General features: G+C 40.1%; 1 protein-coding gene across 2 annotated transcripts in view; it reads left to right on the top strand.

Moving 5' to 3' along the window:
- farsb (phenylalanyl-tRNA synthetase subunit beta) overlaps positions 1 to 20,011 on the top strand; it is a 68,443-nt gene extending 48,432 nt beyond the window's left edge. The window contains exons 17-18 of one of the 2 annotated variants that reach the window (XR_010975960.1): positions 18,797 to 18,959; positions 19,403 to 19,485. Coding sequence is in view for 1 of the 2 variants with exons in the window: in XM_068042131.1 (XP_067898232.1) it covers positions 19,403 to 19,554 (152 nt within the window). In the remaining variant the exon portion in view is untranslated. Of the gene's footprint in view, positions 1 to 18,796; positions 18,960 to 19,402 lie in introns of both variants that reach the window. The other variant, XM_068042131.1, reaches the window with a different exon arrangement.
- Positions 20,012 to 20,495: the final 484 nt, after the last annotated feature.

The following is a 20,495-nucleotide window of genomic DNA, read 5'->3' as shown; positions in this document are numbered from 1 at the left end:
CCGGAGTTCCTCAGGGTAGTGTCTTAGGCCCAACCATCTTCAGCTGCTTCATCAATGACCTTCCTTCAATCATGAGGTCAGAAGTGGGGATGCTCGCTGATGATTGCACAATGTTCAGCACCATTCGTGACTCCTCAGATACTGAAGCAGTCTGTGTAGAAATGCAGCAAGACCTGGACAATATCCAGGCTTGGGCTGATAAGTGGCAAATAACATTCGCGCCACACAAGTGCAGGCAATGACCATCTCCAACAAGAGAGAATCTAACGATCTCCCCTTGACATTCAACAGCATTACCATCGCTGAATCCCCCACTATCAACATCCTAGGGGCTACCATTGACCAGAAACTGAACTGGAGTAGCCATATAAATACCGTAGCTACAAGAGCAGGTCAGAGGCTAGGAATCCTGCGGTGAGTAACTCACCTCCTGACTCCCCAAAGCCTGTCCACCATCTACAAGGCACAAGTCAGGAGTGTGATGGAATACTCTCCACTTGCCTGTATGGGTGCATCTCCAACAACACTCAAGAAGCTCGACACCATCCAGGAAAAAGCAGCCCGCTTGATTGGCACCTCATGCACAAACATTCGCTCCCTCCACCACCGACGCACAGTGGCAGCAGTGTGTACCGTCTACAAGATGCACTGCAGCAATGCACCAAGGCTCCTTAGACAGCACCTTCCAAACCTGCGACCTCTACCAATTAGAAGGACAAGGGCAGCAAATGCATGGGAACACCACCACCTGCAAGTTCCCCTCCAAGTCACACACCATCCTGACTTGGAACTATATTGTCGTTCCTTCACTGTCGCTGGGTCAAAATCCTGGAACTCCCTAACAGCACTGTGGGTCTACCTACCCCAAATGGACTGCAGCGGTTCAAGAAGGCAGCTCACCACCACCACCTCAAGGGCAGTTAGGGATGGGCAATAAATGCTGGCCTAGCCAATGACGCCCACATCCCATGAATGAATTTTAAAAAAAAATAATGCTTAAAAAGTCTTGTGATCAAATGGCATGAACATGTTGTAATGCTGGAATGAAGGGGAGATGAGGGAGTCAGAGCTACAGCAGGTTGCCATTGTATTTGTTTGCCTACATAACAGTGGCTGCACAACAGAATTTAAATATTGTATGCAAAGCACTTTGAGATGTTGTGATGATGTCATAAGGTGCTGTATAAATGCAAGTTCAATGTGTTTTTATTCTGATAGCTGTTCTGAGATCTTGTAAAAAGTTTACTAGTCCAGCTACAAAGTTACCTTTCAATAAGAAAAATGTAACAATCACATAATGGTTTCAAACAGCACCCAGAGCAGTCTGGACCATTTTAAGAAAGTGAAGGTTATGTGAAAATCTGAGTGTGAAATGCTCTGTAATATAGATTTTCAGGCCAGCACACTTAAATTCACTAAGCATTCAAATTTTTTCTTGATTTGTTTATTCGTTCATGGAATGTGAGTGTCCCTGGCTAGGCCAGCATTTGTTGCCATCCCTGATTGCCCTTCAGAAGGTGGTGATGAGCTGACATCTTGAACCACTGTGGTTCAGGTAAACCCACAGTGCTGTTAGGAAGGGAGTTCCAGGTTTTTGGTGAAGGAACAGTGATATAGTTCCAAGTCAGGATGATATGTGGCTTTAAGGGGACCTTGCAAGTGGTGGTGTCCAGCACATGTAAGGAATTAAATCATACTTCCTTAAAATAAGTGGCCTTGTTTTCCAAAAATACAAAAACATAGCTAGTAACTGCATTGACTACTTTGTGTGGCAATAAAGAAAGAACAAACTTACATTTATGTAGTGCTTTTCACGTCCCCTGATCTCAAAGCATTTTACAAGCAATGGATTATTTTTGAGGTGTGCAGTCATTGTTGTTATGTAGGTCAACATGATAGCCAATTTGCACACAGGAAAGTTCCACAAACAGCAATTTAATGAGTGAGTCAATTTCTGGTGGTGTTGGCTGAGGGAGAATGTTACACAGGATGTTGAGAAAGTTTTCTGTTACTTCTCAATCTGTTATCTATATCCGTATAGAATTATAGAGGACAGGTCAACTGATGAAGAACAAATAAGAACATTGTACCTTATGATCTCCCACCATAGCTTCAGCAGAAACCCCAGGGAAAATGTGTAAGCAGCTATTTACGCCATTTCTTTGAGGTTTCTGCCAATCTGATTCACTTTTATGGGGCTATGTCTGAAATGCATCATATTTTATTTTGTCTGGGAAGGATGTTCCTAAATGCTTAAAATAGAGCTCTGTACTGTTCGTAGAGTTGTCAAGTTACCTTCCTGATGAATGGTGATCGACCTACATCTGCTGAGAGATTCATTATATTATTTAACACTTTCAGGGCATTTATTCATTAAAGTACTATTGTGAGCTTTTTTTTTGTTAATATCGTCTAAATGAAGACAGGCTAATCTATAATAGCTACAACACCGGCATCTACCTGATAATGTGGAAAATTGCCCAGGTATGTCCTGTCCACAAAAAGCAGGACAAATCCAATCTGGCCAATTACCACCCTGTTACTGTACTCTGAGTCATCAGCAAAGTGAAGGAAGGTGTTGTAGCACTTATTCAGCAACAACCTGCTCACCGATGCTCATTTTGAGTTCCGCCAGGCCCACTCAGCTCCAGACCTCATTACAGCCTTGGTCTAATCATGGACAAAAAAATCAAATCCAGAAGTGAGGTGGGAGTGACAGCCCTTGACATCAAGGCAGCATTTGATCGAGTGTGGCATCAGGGAGCCCTAGCCAAATTGATGTCAATGGGAATCGGTGGGGGGAGGGGGGTGCGTGGGGTCATGGTGGGACTCTCCACTGACTGGAGTCATACCTAGTATGAAGGAAGATGGTTGGTCAGTCATCAGCCCCAAGACATCGCTTTAGGAGTGCTTGAGGGTGGTGTCTCAGGCCCAACCATCTTCAGGTGCTTCATCAATGAGCTTCCCTCCAACATATGACCAGAGGTGCGGATGTTGGCTGACTATTACACAGCATTCAGTACCATTCTCAAATACTGAAGCAGTCTGCGCCCGCATTCAGCAAGATTTGGATAGCATTCAGGCTTGGGCTGATAACGTTTATGCCACTGCACAAGTGCCAGGCAATGACCATCTCCAACAAGAGAGAATCTAACCATCTCCTCTTGACATTCAATGGCATTACCATCAACATCCTTGGGGTTACCTTTGATCAGAAGCTTAACGAGACCAACCATTAAAATTACTGTGGATACAAGAACAGGTCAGGGGCTAGGAATTCTGCAGCGAGTAACTCACTTCCTGACTCCACAGTGCTTGTCCACCATCTACAAGGCACAAATCAGGAATCTGATGGAATGCTCTCCACTTGCCTGGATGAGTGCAGCTCCAACAACACTCAGAAGCTCAAAGACATCCAGGACAAAGCAGCCTGTTTGATTGGCACCCCATCCACCAGTTTAAACGTTCACTCCTTCCAGCACTGACGCACAGTGGCAGCAGTGTGTACCATCTACAAGATGCACTGCAACAACTCACCAAGGCTGCTTGGACAGCACCTTCCAAACTTGCGACCTCTACCAACGAGAAGGACAAGGGCAGCGAGTGCATGGGAACACCACCACTGCAAGCTCCCCTCCAAGCCACACACCATCTTGACTTGGAACTATATCGCCATTCCTTCACTGTCGCTGGGTCAAATTCCTGAAATCCCCTCCCAACAGCACTGTGGGTGTACCTGCACCAGATGTGCTGCAGCGGTTCAAGAAGGCGCTTCACCACCACCACCTCAAGGGCAATTAGGGATGGGCAATAAATGCTGGTCTTGCCACATCTCAAAAACAAATAAAAAAGAACTTGGCATCGGAGATTCTTTCTGCAAATATCTTCATGTGTATCCATTGAAAGATGTGTGCAGTATTCATTACTCAGAGTTAGTTATGAATGTGTAGCATTACTTCAAATATAAACAGGAAGAAATAAAGTCTGTGATCTAAAATGCCCTCCCATCAAGCCATCCCTTAGGAAAGAAGGGGAAGAGAGAGATTAAGCATGTTTCTGTTCAATGCTCCTCTCCTGAAAACTGGCAACTTTCCAGTATCTTGATCAACTGCAAATCTTGCTTTAAGTCCAGATAGTGCATGGCAACAGTGCATAATGTCGCTGCTGGCCACAATCCTGTACCCATCCAATTGGAGTTATTGGGTAGCCATCAAGAGTCATCCTACCCAATTTTTGTTGTCTTTCCATGCCTAGCCCAGGAGCCCTTTAGGTCAATTGTTGCTGAGATCAGTTAATTCAGCACACAGCCCAGAAATCAAACCTAGGACCTTCATTGTATTTTGGCTCAGTTCCACATTGATCGGTACATTTACCAACTGAGCGATTCAGGCAGTTAGTTAGAGATACAGCACTGAAACAGGCCCTTCGGCCCACCGAGTCTGTGCCGACCATCAACCACCCATTTATACTAATCCTACACTAATTCCATATTCCTACCACATCCCCACCTGTCCCTATATTTCCCTACCACCCACCTATACTAGGGGCAATTTTATAATGGCCAATTTACCTATCAACCTGCAAGTCTTTGGCATGTGGGAGGAAACCGGAGCACCCGGAGGAAACCCACGCAGACACAGGGAGAGCTTGCAAACTCCACACAGGCAGTACCCAGTATTGAACCCGGGTCGCTGGAGCTGTGAGGCTGCGGTGCTAACCACTGTGCCGCCCACACTACATATACATTCTCTTATATTTGTGCATTATAGAAATTCTGTATTTGATAGAGTTAGCAGTGGAATTAACTTACCTATTTGGAGGAATTTCAGACAATTTATATGGCATTCATATGCTATCAACTCTCAGCATAATTTTTATTCACATTTTCTGAGGAATATTACAACTGTGGAGAATCTTTTACCTGACTTCTTGAAAATCATCTTAATGGTGTAGGGGGTAGGGTGGGGTATATAGTTCACAGTGCCACCTCAGTCCAAAATCGAACACATTGTGACTGAATGCAGAAGGAACTAAAGATGCTAAATAGTTCTATTTCCAGATTAAGATTGTACTCTAGCAAATCAGAAAAGATGTAAAGGTCTTAGAAAGGGAACAGATGAGGTTGACTATGATTCTATGAGTATTTTTTTTACAATGGGTGATATAATTATAACATATCTGAACAAATTTAATACATCTATTTCCAATGCATGAAAGAAATGTAATTTTGCCACAGTGGATTTTCCACCATAGTTAAAAATTCTGCCTTACCATGAGGAATTATGTCCTAAAGATGCTGCATCCTTCAATTAACTTGACATGACATAAGTCAAGGCATATAGAAAGTTATCAGGGATGAGGGACTTCAGTTTTGAGGAGAGGTTGGAAGAGTTAGGTTTGTTCTTCTTGGAACAGAGGAGGTTAAAAGGTAACTTAATAGAGTTTTTCATGATAGAGTTTGACTGATTAAAAACTATTACTTATGAGTGTGTCAATAAACATAGATCATAGATTTAAAATTATTGGCAAAGGTTCTAAAGGGAAGGTGAGAATTTTTTTTCACAGAGTTGTTGGATCTGGTAAGCTCTACCTGAAAAGGTGATGAAAGCTGATTGGGTAAATAATTTTAAAAAGGAAGTTGGACAGGTACTTAATGAAGAACAGACAGGGTTACAGGCAAAAGGCGGGGATGTGGGACCAAGCACGTCTGCTCTTTTGAAGAACCAGCACAGGCATGATGGGCTGAAAGGCCTCCTTCCCTGCCGTAAGTTTCTATGATTCTATGAATAGTTTTTACAATGGGTGGTATAATAATAACATATCTGAGCAGATTTAATATTTAATAGTGGATTTGGCACAACTAGGTAAGTGTATGGGCTTTCAGTTGGCTGGAAATCTGGAATTTAAAGACATTTGAAGAGTATTTTTCCAAGTTATACTTGCATCTTGAAAATGAAAAGTAAGATAAACAACACTGCTAAATAGAAAGTTTAAAACTTTTTTCTTAGCTGAGAATGGTGTAAGATTAGGAAAGATAGGATAGTTGGATTAAGAAAGAAAGACTTGCATTGATGTAGCACCTTTCATGACTTCAGGATGTCCCAAAGCACTTTGCAGTCAATGAAGATTTTGTTTTCGAAGTGTTTTCATTTGTAATGAAAGAATATTAGGGAGAAAACAGCAAAGTTAAAGTTACCCAAAAAAATGGGAAGTGTAAATATGGGAGGAAAAGGGTTAACAGTGCAAACATAGATTTTTAAAATATATTTTAACATTTTATAGTTTAGGGCTGTTGCTCCGGTTCTGAAGCTGTACTGAAATGTATAATTTTCAGCATGTCATCGCATGAGCATAACACTTACTACCTGGTCAGCCCAGATGGCAGTTGGGACTGCTGACAGTTTAAGGGTTAGGTTATACACGTGCTGCACTTTGCACCTCAGCATTGGAGCTGCATACATTTCTGTTGCAGTACTTCTGTTACTGTAACTAGAACATGGAACTATGCCTGTTTATAATTTGTACATTACACAACAGAGCCAACTTCCTTTCAGAATATAATTATTGTTTTTTTTTAAATCAACGTCATCTCATATTTATTGACTTTAAATTCCATCTGCCACCTTTAACTCAGTTCCCCATCTTTGCAGGTTCCTTTGGTGATCTAAAGAATGCACTATACTTCCTATTTTGGTATTACCTGCAAATTTCAACACTATATGCAAATCACTGATATACATAATGAACAGAAGTGGCCTCAGAATTGAATCCTAAGAGATACAACTGATCATTTATAATCATTCTGAAAATCCACCCTTAGGTTGTAATCTGTTTTCTCCCTTCTAACCAATTTAAAATCCAGTTTTCTATCACCTGCCCATTGTGCCCCCCACCCCCAAATTCTATACCCCTTAATCTTCCCTAGTAATTTCACATGATACCTCTTCAAAGACTTACCTCAAGCCCATGCACACTACATCCACTGCACTTCCACCATTTACCATGTCTGTTACCCTCTCTCAGAATTTTGAGGTTTGTCCAGCATGATCCATGTCCAGACTTCTAACTATTTTCTCTTTATCTGGATATGTGGTAATTACATCCTTAATTAAGGACTCTAAAATTTTTCCTACTATGTATGTTAAGCTAACATGCCTGTAGTTATCCAGATTAGCTATTTTACTTTTTCTATTCTGTACAAATAAAAAAAAAATTAGAAGTGCAAATCCTGAAATTATGCAGGAAGTCAGTCAGCATTTCTAAAGAGAAAAAACAGGTTAGTATTTTGTCAGTCATTGTAGCGAACATAAAGGTTTATGTTCAAAATGTTACCTTGACTCTTAATGTATGCTGAAGGATCTACTGTTAATTTCAGAGTTTTAAACATCTAGGATCATCATTTAATTTATATCATATAACTGTATAATTTGAGAAAAGAATATGACATTAATGTATCTTTGCAGATTTTGTTAGGTGATGCAACTTCTGAGACCAAGACCCCAGGCGACTGGCTCTCAGGCTTATGTAGTGATTGTCCTCAATTGACCTGCAGGGATGCATATGAAAGTGGCCCGGTGAGAGAAAAATGGAAAATCAAACTAAATCAGGGGCTGGGACATCAGATCTGTATTTCCTCACTGATCATGCATTTTTAAAATATAAAGCCCAGTACTATAACAGTAAGAATTTATTTCTGCTATTGCAGAAAATACGGAAGTATGGGGTTGAAGGTGATTTAGAGCTTTGGATCAGAAATTGGCTAGCTGAAAGAAGACAGAGGGTGGTGGTTGATGGCAAATGTTCATCCTGGAGTTTAGTTACTAGTGGTGTACTGCAAGGATCTGTTTTGGGGCCACTGCTGTTTGTCATTTTTATAAATGACCTGGAAGAGGGTGTAGAAGGGTGGGTTAGTAAATTTGCGGATGACACGAAGGTCGGTGGAGTTGTGGATAGTGCCGAAGGATGTTGTAGGGTACAGAGGGACATAGATAGGCTACAGAGCTGGGCTGAGAGATGGCAAATGGAGTTTAATGCGGAAAAGTGTGAGGTGATTCACTTTGGAAGGAGTAACAGGAATGCAGAGTACTGGGCTAATGGTAAGATTCTTGGTAGTATAGATGAACAGAGAGATCTTGGTGTCCAGGTACATAAATCCCTGAAAGTTGCTACCCAGGTTAATAGGGCTGTTAAGAAGGCATATGGTGTGTTAGCTTTTATTAGTAGGGGGATCGAGTTTCGGAGCCACGAGGTCATGCTGCAGCTGTACAGAACTCTGGTGAGACCGCACCTGGAGTATTGCGTGCAGTTCTGGTCACCGCATTATAGGAAGGATGTGGAAGCTTTGGAAAGGGTGCAGAGGAGATTTACTAGGATGTTGCCTGGTATGGAGGGAAGGTCTTACGAGGAAAGGCTGAGGGACTTGAGGTTGTTTTCGTTGGAGAGAAGGAGGAGGAGAGGTGACTTAATAGAGACATATAAGATAATCAGAGGGTTAGATAGGGTGGATAGTGAGAGTCTTTTTCCTCGGATGGTGATGGCAAACACGAGGGGACATAGCTTTAAGTTGAGGGGTGATAGATATAGGACAGATGTTAGAGGTAGTTTCTTTACTCCGAGAGTAGTAGGGGCGTGGAACGCTCTGCCTGCAACAGTAGTAGACTCGCCAACTTTAAGGGCATTTAAGTGGTCATTGGATAGACATATGGATGAAAATGGAATAGTGTAGGTCAGATGGTTTCACAGGTCGGCGCAACATCGAGGGCCGAAGGGCCTGTACTGCGCTGTAATGTTCCAATTCTAAAAAAATAACATATCTGAGCAGATTTAATACATCTATTTCCAATGCATGAAGAAATGTAATTTTGCCACAGTGGATTTTCCACCATAATTAAAAATTCTGCCTTGCCATGAGGAATTATGTCCTAAAGTTGCTGCATCCTTTAATTAACCTTCTATGTGCCTTGACGTGTTATGTCAAGTGTAGAGCAAGGTTTGCAACCTCTCTCTCTGCGTGTGAAATACGTTTTCTCATAATGCCACTAAGTTCTGACCTCCTGTAGCCATCTGTGAGACACCTGTGCATGGATATAGATGACTGGAAATAGGGGTGAAATTGTTGAGTGCCATTTGCCTTTCTGGAGATTGTGTGTGAAAAATGATCCTCACTCAGGCTACGTGAAATGGAACAGAGATGCTGTTGGTGGCCGTTTGGAGTAATATGTATCATCAAGAGATTTAGTGATCCTGTTAAAGCTTGGATATGGAACAGCAGCATTAGCAAACAGGCGTAGCAAAGCAGACAGTGCATGAGTCAGACGTCTGGTCTATTTGCTACCTCCAGGGAGAAGGGTTAGTCCATTATATGTAAAGTGAAAAGGTGTAATAGTATGATATAATTCGCAACATCACTGAGATTTTCCTTTAGAGTTTAGAATTTGCTCTCATAATCTAGATTATTAGTACCATGGGTATTATTAAATGATTACAAGTAATTAAATGGATTGTCTTAAGTTATTTTGGCCAGAATGAGGCAATTGTAAACAAAATCATTCCTTGGCATTTTATGAATTGCTTATGGAAACCAATACCTTTTAGGAAAATCTTATTTATTGGAGCAAGACTGAGTTACAGAGCATGAAGCTGTTCCAAGAATATATTGCACACAAATGTGCATCAGCTTATTTTTCCTCAGTGTGTGCGTCTTCCTTGCAAATACAGTACCTGGTATTTATAAAAGGTTTACTTACATTTTGTCAAAGTTGAATTTCAGTTAACTTGGTATCATTGGGGTATGTCATTAGAAGAACATCCTGATGATGGATTGTACAGCAAGAAATCGAGCTCTGATTGTGGTCTTGGTTGACGTTCCCACTCTTGATTTAAGTAGAGCAGAAAGTCTACACTCCTTGGCTTAGTGGGCCAATTTTCCATATATCGTGGTGCTTCGTTTGCACCTGTAACTATTCATAATACAAATCTCAAAACTCTTGGAATACTTTAGAACATAAAACTTTCAGTTGTTAGCAAATGTATTTTTTTTTTAAAACTCTACGTAAGCATTTAATTTACTCATTGCATTTGGTCCTTTCTCATCATCTTGCTAGAAGAATTTGGTGGTAATTTATATTGATTTGCTTTTTGGGTATAAGACTTGTTCCACATCCTCATATCATTGCTCAATTAATTTGTTAACTGAAAGATTTATGTTTTCAAGATAATTTCTAAGCTTTCCATACCCCAAAATCGATGTAATAATTTAGGAATTATCCACTTGTGAGACAGCTTTTGAAACTTGAGTAGGGAAAGGCAATGGTATATCAAAATGTCACTGGGATATTGTGAGCCAGAGAGCTTGCGGCCACACATGATATGAACTGTGGCCCATAGTTTGGACACCCTGATCTAAAGAATGCTCTTCCTGGTTTCAAATGCATCGTGTTTCAAAGGAGGGAAAACTGCTTATGGATGTACTGCTCAATCAACCCTCTTAGTGTGGACATGAAGAAGTACAATTGAATTTTTTTGCAGAGACATCTTCGTCCAAAGATAGTGTGCAGTATTTTCTGTATTGCAGGTAGGAGAATGTTAAAACACAATTGATCCTTAAAGGGTTTCAGATGGCTCCGGAATCTGTGATTTAAAAAAATAGGAAAACTTTATCAAAAGCCTCTGAACCGAAAGATGTGTTGTCGGCTTTTAACGCATTTCCTGCATATTTTGGAAATGTACATTGAAGTACTTGATGTTTCTCGAAAGCATTGGTAATTTAATTGTTATTCAAAACAGTGATACAGTTCAAAGGTTGTTACAAGACTGGCATGCTTCAGGGCATTGGTAACTGATTTAAAAAAAATCTCAAGCAGTTTATTGACCTCATCTGAACTTTGCAGCTATAAACGTACACAGTTACACAATCTTTTTTAGTTTACTTTTCTGGAAGTAGATACTTGGGCCTGGAGTTTCTGCTAGGGTGTAATTTGGCCAAACCAGCACAAAAGATCGAGGAATTTCAAGTGCAAATGGGATCTGGGGTAATATATTAGTATGGATAGAAAATAAAGAGTAGGAATAAAGGGTCATTTTTGGGTTGGTAGGCTGTAACAAATGGAAGTATTGGTGCTTGGGCCTCAGCTATTTACAATCTGAATCAATGACTTGGATGATGTGACCGAGTATAACGTATCCAAGTTTGCTGATGCTACAGAGCTAAGTGGGAAAGCTGTGAGGAGGTTGCAAAGAGGCTGCAAAGGGACATAGAGAGGATAAGTGATTGGGCAAGAACATGGCAGCTGGAATAGAATGTAGGGAAGTGTGAAGTTATCCACTTTGGAAGGAAAAATACGAAATCAGAATTTTTATTGAAGTGGTGAGAGATTGGGAAATGTTAGTATTTGTAGGGACTTGGGTGTTCTTGTATGTGAATCACAGAAATTAACATACAGTTACAGCAAGCAATTAGGAAAACAAATGGTATGTTAGCTTTATTATACAGGGATTGGCATCTAAGAGTGAAGAAATCTTACTGCAATTGTACAGGGCCTTGGTGAGACCACATCTTGAGTAATGAGAAATGCTGGATTCACTCAGCAGGTCTGGCAGCATCTGTGGAAAGAGAAGCAGAGTTAACGTTTCGGGTCAGTGACCCTTCTTCGGAACTGACAAATATTAGAAAAGTCACAGATTATAAACAAGTGAGGTGGGGGTTGGGCAAGAGATAACAAAGGAGAAGGTGCAGATTGGACCAGGCCACATAGCTGACCAAAAGGTCACGGAGCAAAGGCAAACAATATGTTAATGGTGTGTTGAAAGACAAAGCATTAGTACAGATTAGGTGTGAATATACTGAATATTGAACATCAGCAAGTGCAAACCTGAAGAAAAACAACCTGAAAAAAACAGTGGGTAAGCAAACTGAACAATACATTTTTTACAATCTTTTTTTGCATTTACTTCATTTCATCTTAGTTTGTTCAGTTTGCTTACCCACTGTTTTTTTCAGGTTGTTTTTCTTCAGGTTTGCACTTGCTGATGTTCAATATTCAGTATATTCACACCTAATCTGTACTAATGCTTTGTCTTTCAACACACCATTAACATATTGTTTGCCTTTGCTCCGTGACCTTTTGGTCAGCTATGTGGCCTGGTCCAATCTGCACCTTCTCCTTTGTTATCTCTTGCCCAACCCCCACCTCACTTGTTTATAATCTGTGACTTTTCTAATATTTGTCAGTTCCGAAGAAGGGTCACTGACCCGAAACGTTAACTCTGCTTCTCTTTCCACAGATGCTGCCAGACCTGCTGAGTGAATCCAGCATTTCTTGTTTTCGTTTCAGATTTCCAGCATCCGCAGTATTTTGCTTTTATCTTGAGTAATGAGTATAGTTATGGTCTCCTTACCTAAGGATATATTTGTCTTGGAGGAATGGCAACAAAGGTCACTAGACTGATTCCTGGGATGAGGAGGTTGTCCTATGAGGGGACTAGGCCTATATACCCTAGAATTTAGAAGACTAAGAGGCGCTCTCATTTGAAATATATAAAATTCATAATGGGCTTGACACTATAGATACTGGGAGGATGATTCCCCTGGCTGGGTAGCCTAGAACCTGGGGTTACAGTCTCAGAATAAGGGATTGGCCATCCAGAACTGAAATAAGTAGCAATGTCATGTTTGTACATTTCATTCAGATCTCCCCTCAGCCTTCTCCGTTCCAAGGAGAACAACCCCAGCTTGTCCGATCTTTCCTCATAGCTGCATTTTTTCAGTCCCGACAACATCCTCGTAAATCTCCTCTGTACCCTCTCTAGTGCAATTACATCCTTTTTGTAACGAGGTGAGCAGAACTGCACACAGTACTCAAGTTGTGGCCTAACCAATGATTTATACACTTCCAGCATAACTTCCCTGCTCTTGTATTCTATACCTCGGCTAATAAAGGAAAGGATTTCCTATGCCTTCTTAAACACCTTATCGACCTATCCTGCTACCTTCAGGGATCTGTGGACATTGACTCCAAGATCCCTCACTTCCACTACACCTCTCAGTATTTTCCCATTAATCATGTATTCCTTTGCCTTGTTTGACCTCCCCAAATGCATCACCTCACACTTATCCGGGTTGAATTCCATTTGCCACTTTTCTGCTCATCTGACCAGTCTTTCAATATCTTCCTGGAGTCTACAGCTATCCTCCTCGCTATCTACCACACGGCCAATTTTTATGTTGTCTGCAAACTTCCTGATCATGCTTCCCACATTTAAGTCCAAATCCTTACTATATACCACAAACAGCAAGGGTCCTAGCACTGAGCCCTGTGGAATGCCACTGGAAACCGTTTTCCATTTGCAAAAACATCCATTGACTACTACCCTTTATTTCCTGTTATTGAGCCAATTTTGGATCCAACCTGCCACATTCCTCTATCTCATGGGCTTTCATTTTTCTGACCAGTCTGCTATGTGTGACCTTGTCAAATGCCTTACTAAAATCCATGTAGACAACATCCAGTGCACTATCCTCATCATTTCTCCTTGTTAATTCCTCAAAAAACTCAAGTTTGTAAAACATGACCTTCCCTTAACAAATCCATGCTGACTATTCCTGATTAATCAATGCCTTTCGAAGTGGCAGTTTATCCTGTCACTCAGAATTGATTCTAATAATTTGCCCACCACTGAGGTCAGACAGACCGGCCTATAATTATTTGGCCTATCCCTCGCACCCTTTTTAAACAATGGTATAACGTTTGCAGACCTCCAATCCTCTGGCACCTTGCCCGTATCCAGTGAGGATTTGAAGATGATCCTCAGCGCATTCGCTATTTCCTCCCTGGCTTCCTTTAACTACCTGGGATGCAACCCATCCGGCCCTGGTGATTTATCCACTTTCAGGGATGTCAGACCCTCTAGTCCTTCCCCTCTCATTATGCTCATCCTACCTAATATTTCACACTCCTCTTTAACTACAATGTCTGCATCATTCCTCTCCTTTGTGAAGACAGAAACAAAAAACTCATTAAGAACCCTGCCCACATCTTCTGCATCCACGTGTAAGTTCCCTTGTACATCTCTGATAGGCCCTACCCTTTCCTTAGTCATCCTCTTGCTCTTAATGTACTGATGAAACATCTTTGAGTTTTCCTCTATTTTACCTGCCAGTAATTTTTCATGTCCTCTTTGCTTTTCTGATTTCCTTTTTTTACTTCATCCCTGCATTTTATACTCCTCTAGGCTTTCTAAAGTATTAAGATTTTGTAATCATCATAAGTTTTCTTTTTCTGCTTTAACTTGCCCTGTAAGCTTCTAGATAACCAGGGGACTCTAGATTTGGCCACACCACCCTTTATTTGTGTGGGGACATGCTGACACTATGCCTGTAGAATCTTGCTTTTGAATGCCTCCCACTGGTTTGCCATTGATTTTCCTTCAAGTAGCTGTATCCAGTCTACTTTCGCCAGATCACCTCACATTTTCGTAAAATTTGGCTTCCCCCAATTTAGAACTTTTACTCCTGTTTTATCTTTGTCCTTTTCCATGATTATGCTAAAACTAACTGTATTATGGTCGCTATCTCCAAAATGGTCACTCACTGCTACGTCATCCACCTGCCCAGCTTCATTACCGAAGACTAAATATAGAATTGTGCCTCCTCTCGTTGGGCTGGTTACGCGCTGGCTAAAAACGTTCTCTTGAATGCAGTTCAAGAGTTTTGAGTCCTCTTTGCCTTACACAATGTTAGTATCCCAGTTGATATTAGGGTAGTTGAAATCCCAAACTATTATTGCCCTATAGTTTTTGCACTCAGAAATTTCCTACATATTTTTCTTCTATCTCCCTCTCACTATTTGGGGTTTTATAATACACTCCTAGTAGTGTGGCTGCCCCTTTTTTATTTCTGATATCCACCCATATGGCCTCATTTGATGATTCATTTAGCAAATCATCCCTCCTCAACAGCTGTTATTGATTCCTTAACCAATAATGCTATACCCCCTCCTTTTTTTATCCCCCTCTCTATCCTGCTTGAAAACTCTATATCCAAGGATGTTGAGCTGCCATTCTTGCCCCTCTTTAAGACAGGTTTCTGTTATAGCAATGATATCGTGTTGCTATGTTTCTATCTGTGCCCTCAGCTCATCGGCTCACTCATAGTATGTAAGGAGAGAAGAAGAGCCAGCATTGACAAGTGAGGCCAAACATCCAGTTTCTGTGCTGGAAGTTCGATTTCATTATATGATAGAGAAAAATAAGTTGGGAGTGGGGTGGTGGTGGTGTATTTAAGCTGATTAGTGCCAAAGTAGTTTAATTGTTCACAACCACAGGCCTATAGTTAACGCCACCATCTGTCCAGATTCAGTAAGGCAGCAGAAGAAGAAGTAGCTGCAGGCATACACACACAGGTTTTCACCTGATGGATTCTGCCTCTGGATCTGTCATTGGGGCCTTTGTTAATTGTGTTCTTTGATGTCATAGAGTGTAGAGATAGTGTTTAGCCTAGAAGGATTAGGCCAGCTGAGAGGCTTTCCACCTGTGCAGCTCCTGATGCCTTCCTGTGCAAGGACTTCGATAGAAAGAAGAGTTGAAGTGACTGTTAATTTTAAGCTACTTATACAGGGTATAGTTTGTTCCCTTCAGGTTTTTTATGTTAAATAAGATAGACTTACTGTTACAGAACTTTTCAGCGTAGTTTTCCAGCACGATGTAAGTGCTCCATTTTATTCCTTATGCACTTGCGGCTGGAGCTATTTAATGTAAACTTTCATTTTGCTGCATCCAAAACAGGAATACAAAAAGTAAATGCAGCATTGGGACTTGATGCCATTTTATCAAACTATAAATATCCTGAAAAATATCTGGCAAGTGGAATGACCCAGGCTTAATTATTTTTTTTTTAGTATGTTGCAAAGGACATTACCCTATTTCATCTAATTGGTGTAATATACAACCTATCTATTGTTCACTGTCAAGTTAGAATATTAGTGGAAAAGTGCTGTTTCCTGTCTCTTACAAAAAAAAGGCTATGTAAAAGCTGCTTGAACTCAGTGATGGTGTAGAGCTGTGTTACCATTCCTTAACTGGTTGGTGGTTTTGGTTTCAAAATGACGTGTGTGAGATTTTGCTATTACTTAGTGATAAAATATATTCATTGCTTGCCAAGTGCTAAGTACCGTCACAGAGAAGAGGCTCATTGGTTTTGTCAAGTAGTAAGCAAATGGGAAAAGGTTCTGTGTATTCTGATCAGTTTATCTGCCTTCTATTAGAGAGACCTGCAGAAATTGATTTCAATGAAAATGAAAATCAGATGGGTTCTATAGCAGACGGTGATCCGTTCTGCCAGTTTACCACACAAGGGATGGTGAAAACTACCTACCCTTTGCGTTTTTTAAGTGAAAGTGGGAAAGGGGAGAACCTTGGATGGGGGTGGGGGGGTGGGGGGGGGGGGTGAGGTGGGGAGCGGGTGGGGGGGGGGGGGGGGAGGTGGGGAGCAGGGCGGGGAAGAAACTTCTGTAAGTTACCTTGAAAGACAGTCCAGTCTGTAGACTGGCTCCTCGCCCAGCCCTGAATCAAATAATCCAGGTCTGATGGGCTGTCTAGTAGTTGATTCTGTTTCACTATTGATGTGCTTTATTCTTAGCCAGGCTATTAAGTGGAATGCTTCACCATGCCAGGGATTCTCTCCCTGAAGGAGCATAGAACTGAGCCAGCTGGGCTAGCTGGAAATCTCTCTCATTGATTGTAGAGGAATGTTAATAGTAGTTAGATGTGGCTGCTGCTGAAATGCTTATCCTTTTGGACAAAGAAGACTGCTAGGTGGTGAAGAGCTTTTCTGAGAAATTGAAACAAAACATTAAAAAAGTCCCAAACCATTTCAAACAGGATTAATTTCACTGTCTTCATTATAACTAATGATGTTTCACAGGTTACAGAGTTGGTAATATGAAGTTCATTCTCTGTTTGATCTCCAGCTTTGGGATAAACGAAAATCATTTTTTAAGTCCATGAATCTCTGAAAGATTGCATAAGAAGCTAATCTAATATGAAATGATTTATCATTAGAATCAATTAAACACTGGGTAATTAGCATTATGCTGCAGATTACTAACATTGGACTATTTTCTGCTATATCTCAGTGAAGCACTCAGCTAAGAAAAGTGATGCGTATCAGAACACTCTGAAAGTTTTAGAAATACTGCAAGGTCTTAATTGAGGGAAATGGGGATTCCTCCCATTTTGGTTTCGACCCTCACTCTATGACTTAATTTTATGTTCTTTGGGGAGGAGAGGGAAATTAGTTTCATCTCATTAGATCAGTTTAAACATACAAATTGCAGCTGATTTTTTTATATATCTTATAAAATACAGTTCCAATAATCTCCTCCAAACACCTACTCATGTGAACTGTTGCTCTTTTTTTTCCACTTTTCGTTTTCCCTAGAGGCAACCATGCACAAAAATGACAGCTTATATCACACTCTGTCAACGTTCCATATGACTAAATGTTGTATAAATATTGAAATACAACATTGGCCCAAAAAGTGTCAAAATATTGGTGAGACTAATAGCTCTTGCCGTTATTTATGTGCAAATGCCACAGCAACTTTAGGTAAGACTCTGACTCCCCATTCAAATGCAGAGAGTGGAGTGAAGTTTCTGTTCTAGCACGGTAGACATGAATTTAAGTCATTTCATGTTTGTGTACCCTTTTAAGGACGTGTAAGTGTTCATTACAACCAGTCAACCTCTCATTCCTTCAGGTTGTAATTGTGGAAGTTTTTTTTAATAGTTTTTCTTTCTGTCGCTTTTTTTTCTTAATCCAGTCTTTTTTTCTTTCTATCGTTCCCTGTACATAATTTGACATAGAATTCACCATAAGTCATACTTCCTTGTTCGTAACTTGCACTGTTCTTTTCACAATCCTTCAATCTAGTTGAGGAGATACAGTTGTTTACCTTGTTCACTCACAAACCAGATCTCCTGTAGAGGGCGCTGCGCTATTTGCATCTCTCACTTATGAAAACTTGCAGGACAAAATATCATCTACAAGCAAGGGCAACTCAAATTATCAACAGGCTCCATTCGTGGCCCACCCCAGCAATTTGTGGGCCAATGTTTTAGATTCTAGTTCCTGTGTACCTGTTGAATATTTCAAAACCATTTATGAGAAAAAGTATGAAGTGAAAATGGTAGTGATACCTCTGGGAAAAATGGGGCTTAACAATTCCTAGTAAAATCAGAAAATTCAGTTAAGAATTTTTTTTCTTAATACTATGTAGCTTAATGGAAAAATCCGTCACTTCAATTGTAACAAAATATGTTGTAAACTCACTAAATTACTTTATAATTAATTTTCCAGAGGAAGTATTTTAAAATGTTATTGCATCAGAAAGGAATTGAAAGATCAGTTCAAAATGAATTTTAAAGCAAACCACCCGATTCATAGTTATTAGATAATTATTATTTAGCATTAATTTCTGTGGACCTTATTGCACTGTGCTGGGTAGATATGTGTTATTATAGAAAACAAATCTTTAATACCTGTTTCTTTAATTCTGCAAACTTTAGAGCATTCTTATTTATTGAACAACAAAGAGTTAGTATGTCAGCATAAAGGATGTGCTTGTTATATGTTTGGTAGCTATGCTGTTTACTACAGACTGAAAAACAAGATATTTCTATATCACACATGCACTTTGATTCTTACCCATGTACAAGGTATTTTTTGCAGCTGTCAAAATGTTAAGGCTTCATGCTATATAATATCTGGAAAATATATTTTATGTATCTCTTCTGATCCTAGGCCAGAGTAAAGCAGGACTGCAGAAATGTGCAGAAACAGAGAACACCCAGAGTTCTCTGAATGTGAGGGAGGGTTTCCATGGACAAAAATGAGAATGACCACTACAAATGTCTATTCAGAGTGAACTACTTCATGACCACCTATAGGAAGGGTGTATGCTGATGTAAGAGAAGGATAAAGTAGAAGGAAGTAACAGAAAACAGTAAAAAGGAACTACCAAAAAAACTACGATTGGATTAAAAAAAAAGTCATGGTGACCTTTTGTACACTTTTAATTACTTGTAAATGCAAACACTGCTTAGTCCTTTGGTGAAGAAAACTTTGATGGTATTTTGTGTCTTTGATGGTTAATTATCTTGAAAATGTGATAAAGACTAGTTACTCATTTGGATTTTGGAAAAAAAGGGAGTCGGCCACCATCATCAAAGTGTAGCTCACTTCTGACCTGCGGAAGACAATTATAAATTTTCATTTAGAGCTGTTGAAGATTTAATTAAAGGCATTATCAGTTGCCAGCTGCAGGGCAGTGTGAGGAAAGTGAATTACATATGGTTATTGAAGGTGGAGAAGTACTGATGGTTTTTGTTCTGTTTCTTCCTTTTATAGATTCCACTTTCTTCCCAGGTCGATGTGCAGAGATCTTTGCTAAAGGTCAGAGCATTGGCAAACTGGGAGTTCTTCATCCTGATGTTATCACCAAATTTGAACTGACCATGCCCTGCTCTGCTCTCGAAATTGACATTGAGCCCTTTCTTTGAAGGATGAGACTGCTTCTTAGTTCTTATCACACTTTTTGTGTCCTTCAGTCAATCTGTGCAAAGAGCAGCTACCGACACTTTTCAACTGCAAAGATAAATATTTAATAAGGCAAGGGATCCTGTGTCTGCTTTGTGGTTAAATATGTTCTCCTTACTGTAATTTTATCTGTTTGCTTGAAATGTAATAGTACATTCTTCAGCACAAATTCGCTGAAGTTATAAATGTACAATGCTGCAATTCAGTGCAACATATGACATAACATTAGAAGTAACATTAGAAGTTTAAAAAAAATCAAAATGTTGACACACACAGCTCTACATACATGCTTTAATAGGAACCATTCTACTTCAGGAAATCCCACTCCGTTTTCTAATATATGTAATTGTACTATCAGCAAACGTGATGCAAAATAAATGCATATGTAACTGATAAAATAGTTTTAATAAGCGGCATAAAGCCAACTTGAAGGTTTCCCTTATTGAATGTTATAGTACTGGGTGTAAACGTGGCAGCTGTCAATAGCTACCGGTATACATTTTATGCTGCAAATGCGTGGAGTGCTGAAACAGTGTAACGTTCGCCTGTGTGCAGTGAATCAAATATTCTGTTTTGTCTGACCCATAAGGATGTAATAGTATTTACTCGGTTGAATTGGTGCTGTTGCCGCATTACCTTCAAATGTCGAAACTGCACTACATATAAAAGACAATGATTTAAAAAATTATGTTCAAAAAAATATTGAGTAATGACAGGGCATTAGTATGTTGTCTACCTGACTACAATATCTAAACTTATATCCTGTGTGATTTTCAGTAGCTCTCTTAATTCTTCAGAAAGAGCTTTAATTGGTCTTGATTAGGCTATTTGTGGAAAAGAATGAGAAACAAATGGTTCTCTCTGTGCCAGGAAAGTGCACCTACCGGTTGTCAAGCAAAGATCA

This window comes from Heterodontus francisci, chromosome 11 (assembly GCF_036365525.1).
Source record: "Heterodontus francisci isolate sHetFra1 chromosome 11, sHetFra1.hap1, whole genome shotgun sequence".
Taxonomy (NCBI): domain Eukaryota; kingdom Metazoa; phylum Chordata; class Chondrichthyes; order Heterodontiformes; family Heterodontidae; genus Heterodontus; species Heterodontus francisci.
This window is presented reverse-complemented; position numbering and strand designations above follow the sequence as displayed.